At 37.9% G+C, this 20,567-nt stretch overlaps 1 protein-coding gene across 2 annotated transcripts in view; it reads right to left on the minus strand.

The window, feature by feature from the left end:
- CCDC38 (coiled-coil domain containing 38) overlaps nt 1-20,567 on the minus strand; it is a 48,239-nt gene that overhangs the window by 2,238 nt on the left and 25,434 nt on the right. Inside the window, exons 11-16 of one of the 2 annotated variants that reach the window (XM_059186565.1) lie at nt 19,186-19,255; nt 10,346-10,497; nt 8,939-9,074; nt 4,626-4,811; nt 3,429-3,634; nt 1,385-1,478 (exon numbers count right to left, since the gene is read on the minus strand). In XM_059186565.1, coding sequence (XP_059042548.1) covers nt 1,385-1,478; nt 3,429-3,634; nt 4,626-4,811; nt 8,939-9,074; nt 10,346-10,497; nt 19,186-19,255 — 844 coding nt within the window. The remainder of the gene's footprint in view (nt 1-1,384; nt 1,479-3,428; nt 3,635-4,625; nt 4,812-8,938; nt 9,075-10,345; nt 10,498-19,185; nt 19,256-20,567) is intronic. The other variant, XM_059186566.1, reaches the window with a different exon arrangement.

Below are 20,567 nucleotides of genomic sequence, written 5' to 3' on the forward strand. Positions count from 1 at the left end.
ATTTATTGAATCACCTCTGTGTGCCAGGCACTGGGGACACAAAGGTCATAAGAACTCACTCATGGTCTAGAAGGAAAGCTGGATCTATTAAAAATACATTTCGGGACACCTGGGTGGCTCAGTTGGTTAAGCAGCTGCCTTCGGCTCAGGTCATGATCCCAGCATCCTGGGATCGAGTCCCACATCGGGCTCCTTGCTCGGCAGGGAGCCTGCTTCTCCCTCTGCCTCTGCCTCTGTCTGCCTATGCTCGCTCTCTCCCTCTCTCTCTCTGATAAATAAAAAAAAAATCTTAAAAAAAAATACATTTCAATTTGGTGAACTTAGTGAATAGTAGTATGTTTACATGGAAGGGTGATGAATGGTTAATTTGCCTTTGGGAGAAAGAGGACAAGTCAGGTCTTCATAGGAAGAGCTGACCTAGAGAAGCCAGACCCTTTTTAAGTTGACATGCGATTTAAATGAAATTAAGATAATCAACACCTTTGGACATGTATATTAACAGTTACTGTATTTCAGAAACTTCTTCAAGTACTTACCTCAAAAGTTGGTTATGAGGCACACAGTAAGCATTCACCATAGTTTAGCTATTATTGTGGTAAGAATCAATGTCCGTAGTAGCTTTGTAGATAACCATAAAATCAGCTTCCCCAAGTATATTTCAAACCCTAACCCAGAGGAGAGTGGCATATGGAAACACAAGGCCCTCCATACCCAGTGGGAAGTCATGGACCCCATGTACTCAGTGACTGCCTAATCCCATGCTTCTTATTGGTTAGGTAATCTTGCAATATGAAGAACTTTGACTTCTGGTGCTGAACCTGCTGCTAAATCTAAAGCGACTCTGGGTAAATCATTTTAACATCAACTATTAATCTCATTATTTTTCACAAAGTGAGGATTAGAAGACCCTCCCAATTATATGCAGTTCTCTGGATTTGCTGTCTACATTGTTGATTGAAAGAAGCAGGGTTCATGGCTATTACATGTAAGAAGGAGAAGATATACATAAATACATAGAATATTTCCAGAAGGATGCAGATGAAACTTTAAGATGTTGCATCCAGGGAGGGGAAAAGGATGACTTATTTCCACTAAATCTTAATGTATTTTTTGATCTTTGAGCCGTATGCTTGTTATTACCTATTCAAATAATTAAAAACCAGGAGCTAAAGAACAGAGGAGAGGGGAAGAAAGTGAGACTAAAAAAAAGTGAGTCTAATGGAGAACCGTAGACCCAGAAATTTGAATTATCCTCCAAGTAACAAGGAATCAGGGAGAGACCAATCAAAGCTGGATAAATTACATGAATTAGGTATTTTGTTTTTATACCACAGAAGCACTCACATATTGATAGAGCTGGACCTATTGGTAACAAAACACAAACCTTTTTCTTCGGTTGTGCTACTGCTCTTTCCAGAGCAGCTCTTAGCCTTTCCTCCTGGTGTTTTTGTTTTTCTTTCATTTTCTCTTCACGTAACCTGTCAAAAAAGGAAGACATTCTTGTAACTAAAAATCACAGAAAGTAAAAAAAAGACCTGTATTATTTTTGGGAAATAGACTACCTAAATATTATAAAATCTCCCTAAAAGCTCACCTAATTCACCTTCACCCATGCTATGACATTTGAATATTCCAGTGAAATCTCAGCAACAGATCCCATTTGTGTTAAAATGGGAGAAAACTGCTTGTCACCATTTTGAAGAATTAAAATCTACCCAGATCTTGGTCTAGAACAAGCACCTCAGCAAAGCCTTCTTGTTACCCCACTTACATTTTAGCACTTTACAGTTAATGTGTACAAGGCCTCTTGAATTAACACCCAGACCCCCCATTAGCCTTTTTAGTATAGTGTACAGAAAAGTGCACAAACCACAGTGTATACAGTTCAACGAGTTACCACAAAAGTGTACTTTTCCAGTTAATCTTTCTCAATGGTATCCTGAAATTAAGACCAAGAAATGCATTTTTCCTTGTTCTCTTCAGGGTTGTTGTGAGGATAAAATTAAATGAAATGACCCATGTTAACTGTCCAGGTGAATGCCTGGTGCAGAACAGACCCTCAGTAAGTGATAGCTGTTTTATAGATTTACACAGTTAAAAGCATGACATTTACTGAACATTTTTTATGCAAAATTAGGTGTTATGTACTTGGGAAAAACAAAATTCTCTTTTTGATAAGAAGGATAAACAATCAGAACTAGGTTCATACATCACAACTGAAAATAAGTTGCAATTACAATTCAGTGAGAATATATTTCTGACTGCAGAAAAGATGCAAGTGCTGTTAATGTAATTGGTCATAGGTCATCTTACAGAAGGAGGCATTTTTTGTAAAAAAATTTTTGCTTTATATTTAATAAAATCCCATCAGGATCACCTTAATATATTCTGGACTTTGTTCTGATATGGGAAAAACAATATCCCCCATATACCAACCAGTAAGCACTACAAAATATCTAACATTAATGCTTAAGATTTGAATACTTACTATGTGCCAAGCACAAACCCTATGAGATAAGTGCCATTATTACTGCCATTTTACAGATAAACTGAGACTTATGAGAGGTTATTTACCCTGCCTAAGGTCACAGAAGTTGTAAATGGCAGAACCTGCATTGAAGCCAAGCAGGTCAGCCATAGTGCTAGTCTGCCTCTTAACTTTGTTTGTTATTATTGTTATGACAGGAACAATAGTCCACCTATAAGCATTCTCTACATGCTACATTATACTAGGGATCATGTATTTATAGTTATTTCCTCAAAGGTAGTTATCCTTATTTAACTCGATATAGAAGTTTATAAATCAGTACATTGTCCTGGAAAGGCCGGTAGGCAAGGATGTGGGTATGTCGGGGTGAGGAGAGGGTGCTGTTCCGGGGTTGATAATTCTCATGAAGTTGTCTTGAGGAATGAATGAGTAAATGTGTAGATGCTGTGTGTAAGTGTTGCTAGTTATACACTAAGAAAAACCCTCATTGCATGGCTCTTGACTTTCAAACAATTCTTTTATAAAGTCTTGCAGTGAAGGGCTCCTAATTCTATACTTTGGACCCTCCACTACAAGTACAAGAGATACCTCTTCAAAAAATAAAAGTAGTGAATACTCATTCTGAAAATCCTTTTTTTTTTTTTCAAACTAAAATGACCCTTTATCCATCTCAAACTAGATCAGTTGCCCCAGTGAACTCTTCTTCACAATGCTCATTATTGGTAATGACACATTATTTCATAAGAATATTTGACAAGTGTGTCTTCCACATTAAGTAGTCGCTCTGAGAAGGGCATGTCAGGGTTTGGGTCTACTGCATCTTTATCGTGATCCTCGCCATGTAATAGGGGCTTGCTCAGTGTTGTGGAATCCCAGCAAAGATCGTTTCTCATCTCATTAAGTCGGTCACTACACTTCTATCATAAGACATTGACTGTACTTTTGCCGCCGTTCTTTCTGTTTTATCCTCTCAATTGCCTCCACATTTTCTTTGGGCATGGATTCAATGAGATCACTCAGTTCTACCAGGCGAGACTCTACTTTTACCAGCTTTTGAACTGGATTGAGGCTGCCAACATCAGCATCTCCAATGCAGACTCTGTATACTTGATTAATTTTTTTACTAAGAGAGTCTATCAGTTTTTCCTGAGATTGAAAAGAAAAAGGGAACAGAAAACATAACATCTCATCACCATTTTCTTGTTCATTCAATAAATGTAAAATTCCATTTTACTATCTTAACAATGAAAAGGCTCTTATATGCTACTGCATACTTCCTTTTTAAAAGAAAAACTTTAATGGGGGTTCCTGGGTGGCTCAGTCAGTTAAGGGCCTGACTTTGGCCCAGGCCATGATCTTAGAGTCCTGAGATTGAGCCCACGTGCTGCAGGGCAGGCTCCCTGCTCAACAGGAAGTCTGCTTGTCTCTCTCCTCCCTCTGCCCCTTCCCCCGCTCATGTTCTCTCTCGCTCTAATAAATAATCTTTAAATAACTTCAATATAACATAGAACGGTGAGAAAATACAGCAGCAATATAATTTATAGTCAGAATTATACTGTAGTAACATCTTGGACTATTTTCTGTTAAAGATATTGCAGTCTAGGTATAAAAAGCAATTTTAGTATGACAGTATCTTTTTGCTTGAGAGTTTTTGTGTATCTGATTCTGTGAGCATTCAGGTAGAGGCAACGTATATATACATTTTAAATCCTTTTTGTTTTTTGCCAAGCTAGTGCATTTCCTTGCAACACAGCGGATGAGCTTTCCTGTTTTGTTTTGTTTTCTTTTGCACTTACTATTCATTGCTGAAACTACAGTCATCCTGTATGAAAGCTATTTGCATACTTGCCTTATTTCCCCTTCTAGACTGTAAGCACCCGGAGGGTAGGAGTTATTTCTTATGTTTACATTTATACCTAAAGCAGCACCTTGTTCATAACTGTGCACTTAATAAATGTTTGCTGAATAAATGACTGAATGCATTCTCAGAGGAAAAAAAAAAGTTACAAGCAAACAGATTGCCAGGCTGACCTACAACGTCTTTCAAGGAGTTTAATTTTCACTCTTGCCATTGCAAAGCCGTTGCAGTATTCTGATCTAAGCAGACGCTTGGGCCAAACCTTGCTGATCCCTGTACCTGGCCACTGCGCCGTCTTAACTGTTGGTAGATACGCTCGAGCTGGTAGGTAACGTGTTTCGGGACCAAAAAACTCTCAGCCTCTTTCTCCACCGTGAATTTGGCATTCGCAGTTAAGAGGATCTCAATAAACTGCTGGGCAAAGTAAATCGTTCTCCAGGTAGCCTCCTGCCTCAATTCCTGCTTCTGCTCAAGAAGATGAGAATCATCATGAAGCCAACAACAAATAACACTCGAGACAGATGTGGCTCCAGGAGCCATGAGAAACCCCTCCTGGAATCACAGTCTCCTTACAGAGCCACCAACACTTAATTACAAGTCAAGACCTGTTAGTAATAGTTTACTTCCAACAGCTTTTCTTTCCCACTTCCTGGTTTAACCACCTTTCTGATGGTACTGTTTACCACTAAGCACCCCCTTTCTTCTCTGACACTTATGTGTTTCCCGTTTATATATAAAATATGCTCCTTTTTATATGTCTGATAAAAACTTTGTTTACTGGAATTAAAATTCAAAACTTTAAAAAAATGGTCCTTTTAGAAAACTGGGAGAAGCACAAAGTAATATTATTAAAAGAAAAAGGCAAAAGGCCTGTTTGCCATAAAACTCTTTTTTGCTCTCCCTTTCTACATAACATTTATTATATTTCCTATTTATTTCAGTGTATTCCTTTTAGAAAACTTTAGAAATACAGAAAACTATAAAAGGAAAATAAAAGCAACCTACCCATCATGGAGAAGTGTGTATTGGGTATGTAAAAACAATTTTGCTGCAGTGGGAGTCCTATTTTTAAAAATATTTTGAACCCTGGTTCTGAGAAAAAAGCAACTTTAATAAGAATGGTTAGTTGTTAATGAAAATTTCTGAAGGAGAGCTCTTGAACACTAAAGAGCTTAAACTTGAACTTAAAGAGTTTTAGAGTTTTAGGAGTAGATGAGCAGTAGCCTTTCAGATGTCTTTCCAGAATGCCCTTTTTTTTTTTTTTTTTAAAGTTCTTGTGAAACAGGAAAGGAAAAGACAAAGATGTTTTCTTAAGATAACAAGGTAAGAACAGCAGAAAAAATAGGATCAGGGAATGAGGTTAAGGAATAAATACTCATGTATGAGAAAGATTGATGGTGTAGCCCAACAGAGCAAAAGGCGAAGGAAAAAGGGAGCTCATAGTACAGGCCTTCTGATGACAGAGTGAAAAGTGTCCAATCTCCGGAGCTGCCACTAGATGGCAGACGCAGCCCAGATTCCCTCAAAGGAGGGCCTGCCCGGGAGGCTGCAAAAGATGGGAGGCGCTCTCCGGCTTGGAGAGGTAGAGTGGGCCGAAATTGTAGGAGACCGGAAGCTGGGAGAAGTAAGGACTGGATGCCTTCCAACAGTGAATGAGAAGTGATCTGACCAGAGTGATGTTTAGGAGTGATTATATCAAATTTGGATAGGAGCAGGAGCTGTCTCTGTCATTTTAAGTTTTTGTAGTTCAAGCCTGTGTGCTGACTGCAAATAACTCCCAATTGAACTAGATCAGCTCCCTGTTTGAAAGGAAGAAAGAAGAGATTAATACATCCTGCAGATTGTGCAGTAGCTTACATTCCATTTCATGTTCAATGAAAATATAACTGCTACACCAAATAACGTGGATGAATCTCACAAATACAATTTTGAGAAAGAGAAGCCAGACATACTACATGATTCCATTTAAATAAAGTTCAAAACATGAAAGCTAATGGATGGTAAGAGAAGTCAGGATTGTGACCAGTAGGATTGTGAGGGATAGCAGAGACAGGAAAGGGGGCGTGAGGGAGGCTTCTGAGGTGTGTTATAGTGATCTATTCCCTAATCCAGGGTGGAGGGGTGTTACATGAGTATATTCACTGTGAGGAAATTTCCTAAGAGATAATTTATAATTACCTTATAATTTATGTGCTTTTCAATATTACATTATATTTGAATTTTAAATTTTATTTTAAAATATTAAGGATGCCTGGGGTGGCTCTATTGGTTAAAGTGCCTGTCTTCATTAAGTGTCTCCAGGTCAAGATCCTGGAGTCCCAGGATCAGAGTCCTACATCCAGATCCTGGCTCAGCAGGAAGTCCGCTTCTCCCTCTGACCCTCCTCATCTCGTGCTTCTCTCTCTCTCTCTCTCAGATAAATAAAATCTTAAAAAAAAAAAAAGTAAAATATCGAATCAAAAATGTTTTTAGGGATTAAGTAGTTAGGAGTGTGGAAGTTTAGAATGAATAAAATACTGATTTTATCATTACAAATCCAAAGTATGATGATTTATGAATATCAAAATTAGATAAAACTGTTTACTCATAAAGGATTATGTTTTGCCCATCTGAAAGAATGGGAGTGATTCTAAGAATATTTTTCCCCTATCAACTTTACTGCTCTGTACCCCCTTTTCCACACTAGCATTTCACATCTCTAGGACACACTATGAATTATTAGGCCTATTTCCCCAGACTGTGCAGTACTTGAATACCAAAATTATACTTGTGACCCAAATTTATCTTTTAAAAAGTGATTTTCAGATCAATTCTACCTATTGTGTTTAGGGATCCAATTGCCTTGACATTTAAGAGTATTGAAAATGTTACTGTTTTATATAGCTCTCCTAAACTTGGGTGAAGGGGGTTTGGTTGGGGGAGGGTGAAACATCGCTGATATTTATCTGACATTTTTTTGTGTCAGTCAGCTTCAGAATTATTTAAAACAATTGAAGGGTGGAAGTACCCCAAACGTTCATCAGCAGAGAAATGGATAAACAGAATGTGGAATGTAAATACAGTAGAATATTATTCAGCCCTAAAAGCAATTAAATTCTGACGCATGCTACAGCATGGATGAACCTTGAAAACATGATGCTAAGTGAAAGAAGCCAGGCACAAAAGGACAACTATTGTATGATTCCATTTATGTGAAATATCTAAAAATAGGCAAATTTATAGAGACAGAAAGTAGGATAAAAATTTCCAGAGGCCAGGAAGATTGTTTAATGGATACAGAGTTTCTATTTGGGATAATGAAAAATTCTGTAAATAGATGGTGGTGATGGTTACCCAACACTGCAGATATACCTAATGTCCCTTAACTGTACACTTAGAATGGTTAAATGGTAAATTCTGTTACATATATTTTACCACACACAAGGTTTAGAAAAAGCCAACACTGAAGAACTGAAACGTGGCTGTCATCACACTTTGTACTCTAGCAGTGCATGACCCCTTTCCCTCCTAACTCAGGATACTTACTCTACCACCCTAGGAAATGTGTGTGTGTGAACCAGTCATAAACCCGAGTTTATGTAAAATGAGTTTATGTAAAACGAGTCATGTAACCTTACCCATCCTATGGTTAGGGAGGACAGTCTTCTGAGTGAATTCCCCCAAATCTACTTTTGTTTGAAAATCAAGTTCATAACCATAAATGTTTTATTAGCCTCACAGATGAGATTTGAATTTTTATTTCATTTGAGATTTTTTTCATAGTTTATCATTGTATTCTGTTTTTGTTTCTCAGATTTTAAAAAAATTTACTTTTATTTTTATTTATTTATTTATTTATTTATTTTCAGCATAACAGTATTCATTGTTTTTGCACCACACCCAGTGCTCCATGCAATCCGTGCCCTCTCTAATACCCACCACCTGGTTCATTTGAGATTTTTTACAAGGAAATCAATGCTAGTGGGAATTTGTTGTGGGTCTAGAAACTAATCATTCATTCAACAAACATTTATTGAGCACCTACTTTATAGGGACACTTAACATATCTAACTAGGAAGACTCATACAGTCCCTGCCCTGAAGGGATTTGCACCCAGCTGGGAGAGATGTGCAGGTAAATAGTACATAAATGTGTGTCACAGGGGCTCCAATAATGGATCTACATATGCAAGAGAAGCCAAAATCTGTTAGAGGCTCAGTGCTGGGCAGATACTCCATTCAGTTTTGATTCAGTGCTTCCCCTGTTAATTATTTGCTCTTCAAATTACTATCAAAATGGTCATAAGCAATGAACTACTTCATGTATATACACTCTAAAAGAAATGTATCTATGGGGGGGAAAGGTCAGTATCAGATCTTGTAATAATTAGAGCAACATTTTAAGAGAGTCCCATTGCCAATTTGAATGCTTTCTACTCTGTAAATTGATTATTGCATACTGATATGATAATCCCAAACTGGTTTTCTGCCTCTGTCATCAGCCTAGGATTTGTGGTGTGCTTTAACTCCCCACTCCAATGTTTAGTGGACAGGGAATGCACATTATTATTAATATGAGCCAAAATAAAATTACCATAGGCAAAGAAGGATTACCTGAGTGTCTGACTGAAATTCTCCAAAACTAAATAGCCTGGACCTTAATTCCAGTTCTGCTGCTTTTTCCTCTTCTCTCTCACAGCTAGCCTTAAGCATTTCCTTGTGCTTCAGAAGAAACTCTATGTTGCTATTTCTATGGCAAAAGAAGAAAGAGACCCTTGTCTGTAATTTCTGGTTTAGAAATAAATCATCAGTCAGGACTTTCAACACTTTCCATATCATGTATCAACATCCTATGTCTAGCAAGCCAAACACAAGTTCGTAGTTTAAGACTTCGTCAAATTACATGCAACTTTTCAGGTAAAATGAGAATAGTAAATTCATAAATACTGCCTTTAACTTCCACCAGGAAGCATTTTCTTCCTGTGGTTCCTCTGAAACCCTCCAAATAACAGCAGAGATGATGTGTCAGGAAGCCGAGTTGTGATGTGATCTAGAGATAGATTCTGTTCTGACAGTGCTTTTCCTGCCCAACCTACCACATCGTCCCCAAAACTCATATATGTCAGGGTGAGAGCACCATATGTGGTAAGGATTGGGGGAGAGGATACAAGGGTGAAAAGGATACACTAGTGGTAATGGGGTGGCTATAAAATCATGATTTGTAGGGTTTTAACTTTTGAGTAAGTTAATTTGTTCCAAAATTCAGCGTAGTTTCACCCACTGTTTGAAAAGACTGCCATCTTTTGCCCCAGAAAACTTCCTAAAGAGGCTTTACACATTTTTATAATGGGTAGATAAACACATTTAGTCTCTGCAATTCGAAGCTATTTGCCAGTAGCTTCCAATATTCCTTCCAATTATATAAAATTTTACGGAAGTGGCTTTGTGAGTCATCAAATCCAGCCTCCTTCCCCTGACAGAAATCCCTTTTATGAGAGGCCAGCTCTCTCTACATATGTACATTATAAAATGCTATAATATTTGAGGCACATAACTTTGTTGTCATACCAGGGAAAAATGCATAGATTAGGATTATCATCCAAAGCCTGATTTGATTCATTGGATGGTAGAGTGAAAACTGCCCCAAACAAAACCTAATGAGTTGTGGGATCACTGTGCTGTATGCCTGAAACTAATGTAACACGTGTGTCAACTCTATTTCAATAAGAAAAAAATTAAGACAGTACCTTTTAATTCTTTATAATCTTTCAAACTACCTTTTATTTTTGCTAGTTAGGAAGATATTTTGACAAGTAAAAGGAAGTAGAGACTAAAATGAAAGTCTATTCTGTGTAAATATAACTTCTACATTTTATACCCTATAATTTAAGTTACTATTAATAAAAATCCCACCCTAAATCCAGAGAGACCCTGAGGAAGGTTCACTTAGGAATAAGAAGGAATCTGTCTCAGGTTAGAGTCTGCTTAATGGAATAAATCTACTTGTTCTTAATAACTTACATTTTATCCTGTATAAGTTTTTCTCTTTTATTTACATCTTCAAGATTTTCATCTACATCTTGGGAATATTGTACCAAAGTTAGATTCTGCTCTTCCAGCTCTGTGAGGACTTGAAGTAACTCTTCTGGTTCTTTGAAGTAAAGCTCTGGCTCCTAATCAGTCAGTAATGAATATAATTCACTTAAAAATATGCTACTTAGACTTATCTAGAAAAATACAGTGAGGAAAAGGAATGCCATTCTGATTATGAGGGAGGTAGGCAGAGAAGGGCAAAAGAGCCTATCTCCATGACAGCTGGACTTCAGGAAGAGGACATTTAGGGTGCTGGGGGAGATGCAAGGCAATATAGAAGGAAAAAAAGAAGATAAGGAAAACAGAAGAAGGGATGGAGAAGAGTAGGCCAAGGCAGGAAGAAGGGGAAAATGGGTCAAGGGAAAGGCAGGAAAGGGAATAGAAGAAAGAAAAAGGAGGCTAAGTGAAGGTCATTTTCTCCCTCCATTTTATTTTATATTTTCCCAAAACTTAATATATATACATATTACTTTAAGTTTAATTTTTAAAAAGATGGCATGGGTATTTCACACCATGTTCATCATATTGACTATAGCAAAGAGGTCCATTAATGGATGAACGGATAAAGAAAACATAGTATTGCCATACAATGGGATATTATTCAGCCTTAAAAAACAAGGAAATCCTAGCACACGCTACCACATGGGTGAATCTGGAGGACATTAGGTTCTGTGAAAAAAGCCAAGTTACAGAGAGACAAAACTGCATGATTCACTTTTATGAGGTATCTAAAGTAATCAAACTCTTAGAAAGTAGAACCGTGGTTGCCTGAGCTACAGGGAGGGAGAATAGAGAGGTTCAGTGGGTTCAGGTCTCTGTTTTGCAAGATGAAAAAGTTCTAGAGATCTGTTGCACAAAAATGTGCATATAGTTAACACTATACTGTACATTTAAATATAAAAATGGTTAGGACGATAAATTCTGTTACTTTTTTTTTTAACCACAATTTTGAAAAAAGATCACTTGTATAAGATGTGTTATATGTAATAAGGGATGGCGTTTTGAAGTGTTTTTTTGTTTGTTTGTTTCTTTGAGTGTCTGTGATTATATTCAGGATGGGGTTAGCTCCAAGTCAGTCTAGTAAAATAAAGGGCTGTTTTGTGGAAAGTAGATTTGTCTTACAGTACAGCTACACAGCATATATCAAGTGCCATTAAAATGATAAGCAGTCAGAAAGTGACTATTTTGTGCTCTGCAGGAAGACTGTAGAGAATATATATATCTCCTAAATTATTACTTCTTATAAACATTTTTCATTAGATGACAAAGATGAACTATAGATGCAACTGGGAAACAGCATCAAAATTGTCCCTACTAAAAAGTTGTGGAATATTTGGAATAGGAAATTTTAATTTTTTAAAAATATTTTATTTCATTTTCTTTTCTTTTATTAATTATTTTTATTAACATAGAAGGTATTATTTGCCCCAGGGGTATGGGTCTATGAATCATCGGGCTTAAACACTTCACAGCACTCACCATTTCACATACCCTCCCCAATGTCCATAACCCAACCACCCTCTCCATACCCCCCCTCCCCACAGCAGCCCTCAATTTGTTTTGTGAGATTAAGAGACTCTTAGGGTTTTTCTCTTTCCTGATCCCATCTTGTTTCATTTTTTCCTTCCCTACCCCCTAGACCCCCCACTCTGCCTCTCAAATTCCTCATATCAGAGAGATCCTATAATAATTGTCTTTCTCTGATTGACTTATTTTGCTCAGCATAATACCCTCTAGTTCCATCCATGTCCTTGCAAATGGCAAGATTTCATTTCTTTTGATGGCTGCATAGCATTCCATTGTGTGTGTGTGTGTGTGTGTGTGTGTGTGTGTGTGTGTGTGTGTGTCATCTTCTTTATCCATTCATCTGTTGATGGACATCTAGGTTCTTTCCATAGTTTGGCTATTGCAGACATTGTTGCTATAAACATTCCGGTGCCCATGCTCCTTCAAATCACTACATTTGTATCTTTAGTAGTGCGATTGCTGGGTCATAAGGTAGCCCTATTTTCAACTTTTTGAGGAACCTCCATACTGTTTTCCAGAGTGGCTGCACCAGCTTACATTCCCACCAACAGTGTAGAAGGGTTCCCCTTTCTCTGCATCCTCTCCAATGTCTGTCATTTCCTGACTTGTTAGTTTTAGCCATTCTGACTGGTGTGAGATGGTATCTCATTGTGGTTTTAATTTGTATTTCCCTGATGCTGAGTGATGTTGAGCATTTTTTCATATGTCTGTTGGCCATCTGGATGTCTCCTTTGCAGAAATGTCTGTTCATGTCCTCTGCCCATTTCTTGATTGGATTATTTGTTCTTTGGGTGTTGAGTTTGATAAGTTCTTTATAGATTTTGGATACTAGCCCTTTATCTGATATGTCGTTTGTGAATATCTTCTCCTATTCTGTCAGTTGTCTTTTGGTTTGTGACTGTATCCTTGGTGTGCAAAAGCTTTTGATCTTGATGAGGTCGCTGTAGTTCATTTTTGCCCTTGCTTCCCTTACCTTTGGCGATGATTCTAGGAGGAAGTTGCTGTGCCTGAGGTCAAGGAGGTTGCTGCCTGTGTTCTCCTCAAGGATTTTGATGGATTCCTGTCCCACATTGAAGTCTTTCATCCATTTTGAGTCTATTTTTGTGTGTGGTGTAAGGAAATGGTCTGGTTTCATTTTTCTGCATGTGGCTGTCCAATTTTCCCAACACTATTTGTTGAAGAGACTGTCTTTTTTCCCTTAGACATTCTTTCCTGCTTTGTTGAAGATTAGTTGACCATAGAGTTGAGGGTCTATTTCTGGATCTGTGTGTCTATTTTTGTGCCACTACCATACTGTCTTGATGATGACAGCTTTGTAATAGAGCTTTGAAGTCTGGATTGTGATGCCACCTACTTTGGCTTTCTCTTTCAACACTCCTCTGGCTATTCAGGGTCTTTTCTGGTTCCATATAAATTTTAGGATTATTTGTCCCATTTCTTTGAAAAAAAAAAATTGTTGGTATTTTGACAGGGATTGCATTAAATGTATAGATTGCTTTAGGTAGCATAGACATTTTCACAATATTTGTTCTTCCAATCCATGAACATGGAAAGCTTTTCCATTTCTTTGTGTCTTCCTCAATTTCTTATGAGTACTTTATAGTTTTCTGAGTACAGATTCTTTGCCTCCTTTGTTAGGTTTATTCCTAGGTATCTTATGGTTTGGGGTGCAATTGTAAGTGGGGGTGTCTCCTTAATATCTCCTTATTCTGTCTCGCTGTTGGTGTATAGAAATGCAACTGATTTCTGTGCATTGGTTTTATATCCTGACACTTTACTGAATTCCTTTATGAGTTCTAGCAGTTTTGGAGTGTAGTCTTTTGGGTTTTCCACATAAAGTATCATATCATCTGCAAAGAGTGAGAGTTTGCCTTCTTCTTTGCTGATTCAGATGCCTATAATTTCTTTTTGTTGTCTGATTGCTGAGGCTAGAATGTCTAGTACTATGTTGAATAGCAGTGGTGCTAGTGGACATCCCTGCCATGTTCCTGATCTTAGCAGAAAAGCTCTCAGTTTTTCCCCATCAAGAATGATATTCACTGTGGGTTTTTCATAGATGGCTTTGATGATATTGAGGAATGTACCCTCTATTCCTACACCTTTAAGAGTTTTGATCAAGAAAGGATGCTGTAATTTGTCAAATGCTTTTTCAGCATCTACTGAGAATATCATACGGTTCTTGTTTGTTCTTTTATTAATGTATCACATTGATTGATTTGCAGATGTTGAACCAACCTTGCAGCCCAGGAATAACTCCCACTTGGTTGTGGTGAATAATCCTTTTAATGTACTATCGGATCCTATTGGCTAGTATTTTGGTGAGAATTTTCACATCCGTGTTCATCAAGGATATTGGTCTGTAATTCTCTTTTTGGATGGGGTCTTTGTCTGGTTTGGGGATCAAGGTAATGCTGGCCTCATAAAATGAGTTTGGAAGTTTTCCTTCCGTTTTTATTTTTTGGAACCGTTTCAAGAGAATAGATATTAATTCTTCTTTAACTATTTGGTAGAATTCCCCTGGGAAGCTGTCTGTCCCTGGGCTTTTTTGGGGGGGGAGGTTTTTGATGACTGCTTCAATCTCCTTACTGGTTATGGGTCTGTTCAGGTTTTCTATTTCTTCCTGATTCAGTGTTGGTAGTTTATATGTCTCTAGGAATGCATCCATTTCTTCCAGATTGTCAAATTTGCTGGTGTATAGTTGCTCATAATATGTTCTTATAATTGCTTGTATTTCTTTGGTGTTGGTTGTGATCTCTCCTCTTTCATTCATGATTTTATTTATTTGGGTCCTTTCTCTTTTCTTTTTGATAAGTCTGGCCAGGGGTTTATCAATCTTATTAATTCTTTCAAGCAACCAGCTCCTAGTTTTGTTGATTTGTTATACTGTTGGGTTTGTTTGTTTGTTTCTATTTCATTGACTTCTTTTCTGATCTTTATTATTTTTCTTCTGCTGCTGGGTTTAGGCTTTCTTTGCTGTTCTTTCTCCAGCTCCTTTAGGTGTAGGGTTAGGTTGTGTACTTGAGACCTTTCTTGTTTCTTGCGAAAGGCTTGTATGGCTATATGCTTTCCTCTCAGGACCACCTTTGCTGTGTCCCACAGATTTTGAACAGTTGTGTTTTTATTATCATTTATTTCCATGAGTTTTTTCAATTCTTCTTTAATTTCCTGGTTGACCCATTCATTCTTTAGTAGGATGCTCTTTAGCCTCCATGTATTTGAGTTCTTCCCAACTTTCCTCTTGTGCTTGAGTTCTAGCTTCAGAGCATTGTCGTCTGAAAATATTCAGGGAATGATCCCAATCTTTTGGTACTGGTTGAGACCTGCTTTGTGACCCAGGATGTGATCTATTCTGGAGAATGTTCCGTGTGCACTAGAGAAGAATGTGTATTCTGTTGCTTTGGGATGGAATGTTCTGTTTATATCTGTGATGTCCATCTGGTCCAGTGTGTCATTTAAGGCCTTTATTTCCTTGTTGATTTTTGCTTGCATGATCTGTCCATTTCAGTGAGCCGGGGGTGCTAAAGTCCCCTACTATTATTATATTATTGTCAATGTGTTTCTTTGATTTTGTAATTAATTGGTTTATATAGTTGGCTACTTGCATGTTAGGGGCATGCAAATTAAATTGTTAAATCTTGTTGGACAGACCCTTTGAGTCTTGACCCTTGAGTCCTTCCTCATCTCTTATTATAGTCTTTGGCTTAAAATCGAATTTATCTGATGTAAGGATTGCCCACCCAGTTTTCTTTTGATGTCCATTAGCATGGTAAATAGTTTTCCACACCCTCACTTTAAATCTGGAGGTGTCTTTGGGTCTAAAATGAGTTTCTTGTAGACAGCATATGGATGGGTTTTGTTTTTTATCCATTCTGATACCCTCTGTCATTTGATTGGGACACTTAGCCCATTTACATTCAGGGTAATTATTGAAAGACATGAATGTAGTGCCATTGTATTGCCTGTAAGGTGACTGTTACTGTATATTGTCTCTGTTCCTTTCTGGGCCATTTTTAGGCTCTCTCATTGCTTAGAGGACCACTTTCAATATTTTCTGTAGGGCTGGTTTGGTGTTTGCAAATTCTTTTACTTTTTGTTTGTTCTGGAGGCTTTTTATCTCTCATTCTGTTTTCAATGATAGCCTAGCTGGATATAGTATTCTTGGCTGCATATTTTCCTCCTTTAGTGCTCTGAATATATCATGCCAGTTCTTTCTGGCCTGCCAGGTCTCTGTAGATGAGTCTGCTGCCAATCTAATATTTCTACCATTGTATGTTACAGATTTCTTGTCCCAAGCTGCTTTCAGGATTTTCTCTTTGTCGCTAAGATGATGGGGTGTGGACCCATTTTTATTGATTTTGAGGGGGGTTCTCTGTCCCTCTTGGATTTTGATGCTTGTTCCCTTTGCCATATTAAGGAATTTCTCTATTATAATTTGTTCCAGTATACCTTCTGCCCCCCCCTCTCTCTTTCTTCTTCTCTGGAACCCCAATTATTCTAATATTGTTTTGTCTTATGGTGTCACTTATCTCTCGAATTCTCTCCTTTTGTTCCAATATTTGTTTGTCGCTCTTTTGCTCAGCTTCTTTATTCCCCATCATTTGGTCTTCTATATCACTAATTCTCTCTTCTGCCTCATTTATCCTAGCAATAAGAGCCTCCATTCTTGACTGTGCCTCATTAATACCTTTTTTATTTCAGCTTGGTTAGATTTTAGTTCTTTTATTTCTCCAGAAAGGGGTTTTATTTCTCCAGGCAGGGTTTCTCTTATATCTTCCATGCCTTTCTCGAGCCCAACTAGCACCTTGAGAATCATCATTCTGAATTCTAGATCTGACATATTATCAATATCTGTACTGATTAGGTCCATAGCCATCAGTACTGCCTCTTGTTCTTTTTTTTGGTGAGTTTTTCTGCCTTGTCATTTTATCCAGATAAGAATATATGTACAAGAGAATAAAATACTAACAGGGTGGCAAAGATCCCAGAAAAATGTACGCTAACCAAATCAGAAGAGACCCCAAACTGAGGGGAGAAGAAAGGAGGTAAAAAGAAAAAAAAAAAATATATATATATATATATATACACAGATATATATATATATATATATATATATATATATATATATATATATATATTAGACTGATGAATAGAACAGAGCTACCCACTTCAGGAGTTTTTAGGAGTATTTTTAAGAGTATTTTAGGAGTATTTTGGTCTCTTAGAAGAAACTACCTCCCCAAATTTTAAAGAAAGTAAACCTTATATATATACAAAAATAAGAGTAAACATAATGAAGGGATGGAATATGACTGTAAAGATGAAAATTTTAAAAACGTTCTAAAAAAAAAAAAAAGAATTGATAAGATAAGTTGGTTGGAAAAAGAAAGAAGAAAAAAAAGTGGGGGCGAGAATGTGCTCAGGCTGGAGACTAGAACAAAGCCTGTACTAGATTTAGGGTATATTTTGATCTATTAGAAGAAGTTATATCCCAAAATTTTTTAGAAAAAGAAAAACCCTGTATGTATACAAAAAATAATGTTAAATACAACAAAGGATAAAATATGACTATAATAATGAAGGTTTAAAAAGATTTTTTAGAAAGGATTGTTAAGATAAACTAGTTAAAAAACGTTAAAAGAGAATGAGGAAAATTTTTAAAAAATAGAAAAAGAAAAAAATAAAATTAAAAAAATTTAATTTTACTTTGCAAGACTAAAGGATCATGGGGAGAAAGCCTTGAATTTCATGCATTGCTTTTCCCTAGCTCTGGAGTTCTGCTGTTCTCCTTGATCAGTTAGCTTGTTCTTGGCTGGATGTTCTTGTTGATCTTCTGGGGGAGAGGCCTGTTGCAGTGATTCTCAAATGTCTTTGCCTGAGGCAGAATTGCACCACCCTTGCCAGGGGCCGGGCTAAGAAATCTGCTCGAGTTCTCTCTTGGGAGCTTTTGTTCCCTGAACGTTTTTCGTAGAGCTCTGGAAAACGGGAATGAAAATGGCAGCCTCCCAATCTCCAGCCGGGAGGAGCCGAGAGCTTGGGTCTCCACTCCTCAGTGCATCTTCAGAGAAAAGGGGTCAATCACTCCCATCTTCCTGGTCTCCGGCTCTGCTCTGGGTTCACCCAGCCTGTGATCGAGCGTTTCTATCTCTGATGCACAGCCCTGTTTGGAGTCTCCAACCCCAGCAGATTCCTGTCTCCAGAGGAGGAAGGTGAGTCTTCCCAGACCTGCCACTTGTGGGGTCCCTGCTCGAAGAACAGTGGTCCAACTGTGCTGCAGATCACAGTTTAAGGTAATTCCGAGCTGAGAGCTCACTCCTCTACTCTGTCTCTGTAGTCGGCTTCCCCCACTCCAATTCCTGGGAGCTCTGCCACACTCCAACACCCCCGATCTTTCAGTGACCCTGCAGGTCCTGAGACTACACTGCCCTGCGAGGGCTTACCGCCTCCCTTACCCCTCCCCCACTTAGCCTCTGGAGCGATGTCCCTCAGTGGAGCAGACTTCTAAAAGTTCGGATTTTGTGATCTACTGCTCCGCTGCTTGCCAGGATCCAGCCCTGCCCCCCACTGTCTATTTTCCCATCGCCCAGGATTCACTTCTCCGCACATCCTACCTTTCAGAAAGTGGCCAATTTTCTGTTCCTAGAATTGCTGCTTATCTTCTCTTAGATCTCCTGTTGAATTTGTAGGTGTTTGGAATGGTTTGATAACATCTAGCTGAACTCCTGCGACCTGATGTCATTTCAGTCTGCTACTCCTCCACCATCTTAGATTTTATTTATTTATTTGACATAGAGAGACACAGCAAGAGAGAGAACACAAGCAAGGGGAGAGGGAGAAGCAGACTTCCCACTGAGCAGGGAACTCCCACTGAGCAGGGGCTCAGTCCCAGGACCCTGGGATCATGACCTGAGCTGAAGGTAGACAATAACAGAGCCAGACAGGAGCCCCTAGGAAATTTTAATTTTAAAAGAAAAAAATGAGCTCTAGGGACCCCTGGGTGGCTCAGTTGGTTGGACGACTGCCTTCGGCTCAGGTCATGATCCCAGAGTCCCAAGATCAAGTCCTGTATCGAGCTCCCAGCTCCACAGGGACTGCTTCTCTCTCTGACCTTCTCTTCACTCATGTTCTCTCTCACTGTCTCTCTCTCAAATAAATAAAATCTTTAAAAAAAAAAAAAGAAAAAAATGAGCTCTTATTCTCGTCACCAAACACAGTATTTAAATTAAAAAAGATAATCTTGTTACCAGATCATAGTCCATATCATTCTCTAAAAATAATTCCGAGCTGTCTTCTGAACTGATGCTCTCAGTGTGGCTGTAAAAGAAAAAAACGTCTGATTTCTGAGCCACTTTCAGTCAACAGATTTGCTTCATTTCTAAATTGTCTTTGGAACCTAACTATAATGTAGTCCTTTTCAGTAGCCTTTTTAGCCTTTTAGGAAACCACTGTTTGCAGGAATCAGTGGATCCCATACATATGCAAAAGAAAATCAGATTCCATCCAGACAGGGGTGACATATCTGAACAAGTGAGACCACAAGGAAGGGCCAAACCATATGGTACCAATTATTTGAGGTGCATTTATAAGAAATCTTTTTAAAGAAACACATGACAACCTACATTGCTGCATCTGTTTTGTTTCTTTTAATGCAGTCTTCTTGACAAACTAAACATGTGCTCTAGTGCTCAAAACAAAGCTTGTTCCCAGAGTAACACATTATTTTTCTTTTGAAGAGTGGATTTTACTCTTAAAAATATCTTTTTTAAATATCTTCTGATCAGGCTGAGGAATGTTGGTTGGGGGGACAGGAGATGAGGTACACTCTTAAAGAATAATTATGTGGTTTGCATAGAGGCTTTGGAAAAATCCTTTAAGAAGGATAAATTGAAAATGATTGGAAAATTAAAGAGGCAGAGACTAGAGAGAGTAAGGTGGCTGTTGGTGTGATCTAGGTAATGAACATGTTCAAGTAGAAGGTAGTGATGAAGGGAAGAGTGAGTAAATGAGCTGGAGATGGGAGGAAAATCTAGAGATACATGAAAGAATGAAATCCTGGGAACCATGAGTAGAAAGAGCTACCGGAGCCAAAAAAGAAGGGACAGAGATGACTCCAACATTTGTAGTCTGTGAATCTGGAATAATGGAAGTCATCCTAATAAGATGGAAAACAGTTAAAGGATGAGCTAAGAAAAAAATTAATATTTGCTTTGTTTGTGTTGAGTTTGAGGGAACAAAATGGAGCTGCCCTTTAAGGCATGGAAAATAAAGTGTGGGAACATGGAGAAAGATATATACGATACGATAATATGGTATAGACACACTACATATTAACTATCCACTCACTGAATGACATCCAGATTGTTTCCAATTTGGGGCTATAAAGAATAAAATTGCTATAAATATCTTTGTGCAACTTGTTGTGTGCACATCATTTCCATTTCTCTCGTTGATTCTGTAACAACCCTTACACTGTCAAAAATCTGCGTATAACTTTTGACTCCCCCAAAACTTAACCACTAATAGCCAACTGCTGACCTGAAACCTTACCAATAACTTAAACAGTTAACATATTTTGTAGGTTATATGTATTACATACTATATTCATACAACAAAGTAGGCTAAATAA

Source organism: Mustela lutreola, chromosome 8 (assembly GCF_030435805.1).
Source record: "Mustela lutreola isolate mMusLut2 chromosome 8, mMusLut2.pri, whole genome shotgun sequence".
In the NCBI taxonomy this organism is placed as follows: Eukaryota; Metazoa; Chordata; class Mammalia; order Carnivora; family Mustelidae; genus Mustela; species Mustela lutreola.